The sequence below is a fragment of the Olea europaea genome, chromosome 1 (genome assembly GCF_002742605.1).
Source record: "Olea europaea var. sylvestris chromosome 1, O_europaea_v1, whole genome shotgun sequence".
Classification (NCBI taxonomy): domain Eukaryota; kingdom Viridiplantae; phylum Streptophyta; class Magnoliopsida; order Lamiales; family Oleaceae; genus Olea; species Olea europaea.
In genome coordinates, this window is record NC_036237.1 from 20660408 (window position 1) to 20668193 (window position 7786).

General features: G+C 33.6%; 1 protein-coding gene across 1 annotated transcript; it reads right to left on the minus strand.

Annotated features, from left to right (window-relative positions):
• Positions 1-4787: 4787 nt before the first annotated feature.
• Positions 4788-6832, minus strand: LOC111396836 (nitrate regulatory gene2 protein-like). The gene is made up of 2 exons (XM_023023375.1): positions 5565-6832; positions 4788-5062 (listed from the first exon to the last, which is right to left on the minus strand). Exons 1-2 carry the CDS (start codon positions 6616-6618, stop codon positions 4803-4805), a joined length of 1314 nt encoding a protein of 437 aa, XP_022879143.1. The 5' UTR covers positions 6619-6832; the 3' UTR covers positions 4788-4802.
• Between the last annotated feature and the right edge of the window lie 954 nt (positions 6833-7786).

Below are 7786 nucleotides of genomic sequence, written 5' to 3' on the forward strand. Positions count from 1 at the left end.
AGAGCTAGAGTTCAGTCCAGCATTCTCTCGGGCCTCTTATCTGTGGATGGCCGGGTCATCTGTAAGGTGACTTATTTTTCCTCCGTCTTTACTTTTTTGAAGATATAAAAATCTAATTCTATTGCTGAGTTTTTTACCATATGAAACGATATTCTTTTATCTCTGTTTGTTTGCGTTTTTGTGTAGAATTTAAGTACTTAATTTCGTGCTTTTTATAAGATAGTGCTATGCAGTTTTTTATTCATGATATTGTGCATCTTTTATTCCTATTGTTGATCAGGGATTTTGATGCTTTTGTAATCATGTTAAAATGAAAACACAAGTACTCGTTGGGGATCCTGAGGAAAAGATTATGCTCTGCCTGGAGACTTGGTACTTTCAAATTTTAATTCTTATTGCTGGTTTGCTTCCCAGTCTTGAAATTGTATTGGACTTTCTATCTTTTTGGTAAGGATAAATTTTACCATTTTCTTGTTTACTTCAAAAATCATTTTATGTTCTGAAAAACTAAAATAATTAGTTAATTAATTAATATGTAGTGTCACAGTCCTTAGATGGGTACTTATGATATCTGTGGATTTCAATGTTACTGCAAGGTATTTATGATATCATTTATTTTCCGTTTTCTCATTTTCAGTTTGCTAAGTATTGAATTAATTTTTGCTCTTAATGAATTAAATTCATTACTTCTAATTAATTTTAATATACAGTAATCAACCCATTGTCGAGGTCCTTGGATGATATAGAATATCAGATACTACTACAATACAAAAGAATCGAGAATGATGAATAAAATTTAAATAAAGGTAAGTACAAAGGAATGGCAAACAGCCGACAAGAATTTAGAATCAACATGCAAAAGAACATGAAATACTTGAATAAAAAGAAAGGCCAAGAGATAGTACACATACACCAAGCCACCAATGACAATATCAGCACCAAGTGAAAATTAACAAAAGATCATCTCTTTTAAATATGTATAAATCAAGCTTTTGGATATTCTGAACTACCAGTCTTTTAACTGATTGTTGCTTGTCTATGAACAAGAATTTAAAATAAAATCTGCACAGAAAACTGCTGTACTTTCCTTAGGGGAGCCCCAATTGAAAATCTAGAGGTTTTGTTATGTGAATGTTTGCTTTCATGATTTTAGACCCCCAAACCCATGAGGAAATGATTTTTTTTACATTTAATGGTTTAATCCGAAATGGAATTGATGGTTATCTGGTTCACATATGTTGATACTCGTTTGATGAATAATGTTATTGAATGTGATTGTTAGTCAATTTTATGTTTCTTGGTATTGAAACTTTTGGCTTGATGGTGTTGTTTTCCGCAATAGAAATTTTCCAATACGTTTTGCAATTGGGTGTAAATTTTCTTTGGATCCTTGGGAGTGAGTTCATCTTTCTTCTTGTTTGTTCCTCCTAGCCCAGATAGATCTTTATCATTATATGTTCCGCATTTTCTCCTCTATTGTTGCTTTGATTCACTTTTTCTTTTTCAAGTTGTCATTATTCTCTTTAAAGTTGACATTTTTCTTTGCCTTTTTCTTAAATTTCATAGATCTCTTTTTTTTATAGTTACTATGTCATAAATTTAAAATGATATATTCCGCTTTTAATAAATAAGCTCATGGATACTTGCTTCCCGATTCCTTTCATAGAGTGATGAGCAAAACTACTTGTTAATTTCAAGTAGTTCACATAATTTAAAAAGAAAATTAATCTCTTATTTTCGTGAAATGTACATAGGAATTTTAGGCAGCATTTAATGTTTCTAATAAATCAAGTGCTCAAACTTCACTGTCTCTTAGAAGAAAATAATGTTTTCACCTAATAGATTACTTGAACAATTGTAAAAGAGCTCATATGTGTTTCATAGGCTATAAAAATGTACTTTTAACAAATCTTGCTTCCAATAAAAGTTTTGCTGAGACTCTTTGAAGAGCTGGAGTTCAAGCTGAATTAATTTTATATGAAGGCAAAACCTACACAGGTGTTCCTTCAGGTACCTAGTTGTTCTATATGCGTCTTTTGTTCCCTTTGTGTCTTTCTTATTTTGCTTGTAAGAAGCACAAACTATAGGATCAATCTGAGATGTTTTAATTTATTGAAATCTTTTCCACTTCTCATGACTAATATATTAATTCTGTTTTATAATATATGTTGTAATGTTAACATTGTTTTATTATGAATATCTCATGTTCCATTTCAAAAGCAGGACCTTGCATTTTTCATTTTGCCATACACTAACATTACTTTAAAAAAAAACACAGTTCGTGCATTGCTCGGGCATGAGACTGGTCCTCTAAAAAGAAAAAAATGAATGGATCATAACTTCTTATATTTAATTAATTAGTTCTAAGCCGAGTAAAGTATATTCAAATAGAACATTCGACAAAATCAAGATACATGTAGCGAAATTGACTTATTTAGGAATTTATCTCCAAGAATAGTACTCCTTCGTACTGAAAATGAATGGATAATGTAAAGTTTTATCCATTAGAACATCTATAAGAGACTCTCTATATTTTAAGAGCATATTCTATAATCTATAGAGCATCTATAAATTCAGAGAGTAAAAATTTTGACGTACTTCAATAGACTTTTTATATTTAACACTAAATTTTACTACTCCAAAAAATATTTATTATTATTTTTATCTATTAATTTAACTAGCTTCTCTCTAGAATATTATATTATTTTCTTACATTGAAAATTGATATATTTTGAATGCATCTGATTATAGAGAGTGAGCATGACTCTCCAAATTTGGAGAATCAAACCCACTCTTAAAGCTCTTGTTTGGCCTCCATTAAATTAAAATTTATTTATCTCTTTCTTCTTATTAACTACAAAATTTTCAATAAAATAATATTATACGTAAATATAAAAAACTTTTTCTTCTTTTTTAACCACACATCCTTCAAAAAATTACTATTCCTTTCATTATAATTTAAAATAATAATAATGCTACTTGTACAAAGTAGCTTGACAAAAGTGATTGACAAAGTGACGTGTACGACTGAGACTAAAAAGCATTGGACAACTGAGATTTTGACAATAAAGCTTAACCCATTTAAAGAAGAAAAATGCTAAATAGACATGGCCTGTCCAAAGGCCCTGTCATTTTAGCTTCTCTCTTTAAAGAATTCTATTGCCACATAAAGCTTTGTGGCAGAAAAGTTAACTCCCGTTTGGTTCTCATTAAATTACATTATATTTTTCTCTCTTCTATTTTCAACCACACAATTTTTCATAAATAATATTACATATAAATCGAAAACTTTTCTCTTTCTTTGAACCACTCATTTTTCAAAATAACACTATTTCATCCATTTTTATTTCCCAAAAATGGGGGCCAAACGGGGCCTTATTCTTTGGGCGACAAAAACACGAAGTGGGAGAAACGCCACTATCGGTTAGGTTGCTTGTTTTGAACGCGATTGCTCCAGTCCATCTTCTCTATCTTCGAACCAAGGTCATTACGCAAGAATGTATGAATTTTTGTTGGAATTTTGTTGTTTAATTTGAGCTGAAATTTTAGTTACCAGTAAATTGACCTGTATTTATAGAATGTTAAACATTGCTGGTTATGAGGGTGGGTGTGGAGGAAGAGAGGAGGAGGTGGTGGTGGTGCAGTATTGGAGGCAGAGATAAGAGAGGGTTTAGAGAGAGAGAGAGAAAGCGGTGGTGCTCAATCGTGGGGAAAATGCAGCTTACTTTGATTGACATTTCTTGTAGTTCAGCTTGTGAACTCTTCATGATTTGTACTGGGGCAGGCTTTGGGTCTGTTTGATAGAAAGCTTGATAATTTGTAGACAAACTTGGGGGGGGGGGTAAGATTTTTGACATTATTCTATGTGTTGGAAGAGGAAGCAGGGATAGAAGACTCTAATTTCATCTTTACATCTAAGATTGGAAAGCACCCTACCAGTAGTGTGGAAAGTTGTTTTTGTTGGAAAATAATAGCAAATAATAGTGTTATCGTAATTTATATTTGGGCAGAGTAACGACGTTTGGATGGTTTTGAACGGTAAACAAACAACCTAGTGTTGTCAATTTATCCAAAATAAGGATGCCATTTAATAGTTCATTTCGATTACATTATAGTTTAATAGTTTTCATTAATTTAGTAGTTTATTTAGATTTGAGTGTTCTTTTAATTATTTGTTTGAAACACCATCTAAACTAAGTATGATTTTCATGGCTCCACTTAGACCTAGTAGCAGGATTTGGCCATACCCCAACAATGAAATTGATACAATTATCTTTTAAATTAATACAAAATTCATCCTCCTAAATTCTTCTTCTCTTCTCCTCTCTAATTCTCATTCTATGTGAGTTCCGTATCAATTTGATATCAGAGCTAACTACAACAGTCACACACTTATATTCTGACACTGTCAAATTTATTACTTCACAGGTTACTGATTTCTGGTTGTGCACGCACACACACACACACCAGAGTATTTGGTTGAGTTTTGAAGCAGTGAACTTAGAGTACCAATACCAGAAACTCCATTGAAAGAATCAAAATTTAGATTTTGATGCTTGGGAGAATGCTAGACAAAAATAAGCATCGTCATTAAAAAAAAAAAAAGAAAAAAAAAGAGGAGGAATACTAGATAAAAATTGGAGCCGTTAAACAAAGTAGTCCACGACATCCAAAATTAAAATAAAATGTAAGCAACATTTACAAGTTCAACCACCATACTAAACACACAATAAAAAGTAAAAAGATAAAAACTAAAAGATATTCCGTTTTTAATGAATTGAGTATATCTTTGTTTCTCAAAATTACAAAAGAGGAATAATAAAGAAAAAAATTTCTAAAGATCCATCGGGTATATATGACACATTGAACAGAAATATTGATGTGCATACCTTAACTTCATCATAGAGCTTTTTCTCCCACGCCAGCATCTTGTCCAACACCGTTGCATGAGTCTCATGCTCTTCTGAATCAAAGTCGTCAACTCCATTATCTGCGGATAAACCTTTGAATGACCTATTCCATGTGATGACACGCATGACCCTTGTAGAATGATCAATGTGTCCTACACAAAGAAAAAGTTGTAGTATTTATACATCCACATGAATAACCCATTGCTCACCTGAACTTTAGGACTATATCGTTATTCGACCCCACACCAGCCATACAGACCTTGCATCTAATAAATATATTTACCTTATAGTTTTCATAAGTACACGGCTACAACAAATGTAGCAGAGGCATTTTTTTTTCTCAGCAAAGCAAGTTGTTATTCTTCAAGTGACCTTTTCATAATCGTCAAATGGTGAAAATATCATTCGAACACTGACAGGAAAGTAACACTAACATTCTTGCCAATCCAAACTAAAAATTTAGTTATCAGCATATTCTACATTTATAGTACAACTACAATCAGCAAGGCGAAAGAACTTTCCAAGATACAGTATTACTTATTTGATCTGTGAACTATTCAATATTCGTACTGACTACATTACTGTTTTAAGTTTATTCCGAGACCATTACTAAGCTATTCCAACCACATTAAACACCAATAACATATATTATACCTCTTTTATCGGCGAAATTTGAGTGATAATGCAAGCGGGTCGCCTCAAGTAACCTGGATACTTCATGAGCACTCTCATAAGCCTTGAGAAAACAATCATCAAGATCCAAAAATATTTGCAACAAGTTTGTATAACTCGGTCCACCTTTAGTTTTCCCTTCAGATGAAGCCCCCATTTTCACTCTCTTGGCCAGCTTTGTTGCCACTGCTGCTTGAGCCGGAGGAGCATGTGGTGGAAGATCCACTGTTCGTTCCACCACTTCAGTGGCTGCCTTCACGTGCTCAACCTTCCTCCCTCCATCAGCTTCACCATCAATTTCACTTTTCTTATTCCTTTCATCTCGCACTTTCCGCTGAATTTCATCTATATTGTACTGATCATCCTCAACATCCGCCAGTGTCGATCTTGGCACATCTGCAGAGAAGAAATAATCCCATGTCTCTTTATTCAACGGAGGAGGAGGAGGAGGAGGGACCGGGTGCTCACGCTCTCGTTCATTTGGCCGCATTGGCGAAGGCGGCTTCTGCAGGACCTCATCCTCAGTAGCCTCCTTATGTGAAAGTCTGCCTCTTGCACCCCCACTACCGCGTCCACTACTCTTACTGGTGCGATGCTTCAAATTGTGAGTGCTCTCATTGTCAATATCCTCTTCATTCTCCTCCTGAATAATCGTGTTCGAGTTCTTCAATTCAGTACGGAGTTCAGGAACGGTAGACGCCCGCTGAAGCGGTGAAGAAGTCGGACTATACGAAGGGGGCAGGGGAGGATGGGGCAGCGGAGGAGGAGGAGGCAGAGGAAAATTATCATAAGGCGGAAGCGGTGGCGGAAGAGTGGCATCACCAGCACCTCCACCCCCGCCGCCGGCGGGATATATGACTTTCCCATGAGCATAGTCGCTGAGAGCGGCGCCGGTGTTCTTCAAGGACATCGCATGGGCCGCGTGGGCCGACGCGAACTTGTTGCGGGCCGTAACAGCCCGCTCCATATATTGCTTCCGCTCCTTACATCGATTTACAGTTTCCTCGTTCTCGATCTTAGATTGCGTGCAGCCCATTAATCCCGCACCTAGAAATCTGCAAGAAATTACAACACACACACAGTGATTGCAATTAGAGAATTGCTTTTTCAATTTCAATCTCAAACACACTACAAGAATTGGATTTTGGATCCGTATTTCAATTTCAATCGCTTAGTGAAGAGGACAAATTGCTTTATTGCTTTTTCCTGTTTTGGAAGAATAATATTTACAAGCTGTGAAGATGACGCTTTGCTTGCGAGATCAGACCACGCTGTCGTTTCACTACACTAAAACGCCAAACGACGTCGTCAGATATTCTTTACTGTCGTCAAAGGGAATAATCTTTACAAGCAAGAATGACAACCGAAGCCCGTTCGTAAGTTAAAAAAAGAATTTTGGAATAGTCAATTCTGAAAAATATATAATTGAAAAGTTAAAAAAAAAATTAATTAATTTACGTATAAAAATATTTGTAAGATGTATAGTTAAAAATAACTTTAAAAAAATATTTAAATAAGAATAATGCAATTTATACTCGCTCATTACCATATTCGTATTATATGACATACATATGACGATTAATAATTTGATACATTAATATGGTAACTTTTTATTATCTTATACATGAAATCACTAATCAACATATGTATGTTACGTACGACGATCACTACTTTGATACATTAATATGATAATTTTTTATTATCTTATATATCGAATTACTAATCAACATATGTATGCTACGTACTACGATTACAGTAGTGAGCGATTATAAATAATATTATTCTTTAAATAATGATAGATGGACAGGACTTACCAGTCTGCCATTGTCCACTAACAGCGGACATTCTCTGGAAGTCATTTAACTTGCAAATCTATTTCAAGTTGATCACCAAATTTTAATAAGTTTCAATTAGTTGACCCATTTTACATTTTTATCTCAATTTGACAATTCTTTTTATTCCTCTTACTAAACCCATAGTATATGTGAGCAAAATCATATTTTTAGCAATGCTATTTATTTAAATATTGAAAAATACAATTGTTATTTATTTTTTGTGTTTAAAAGAATATAAAGGTGAATTATATTTATACATATGTTGAATTTATTTTGTTAATCAAGTTATAATTTTGTTAGTTTTGATAGTTGTTATGGATGTAATAGTTAGAATGAAATATTTATTTTATCTATATTGAAATTTGTTTA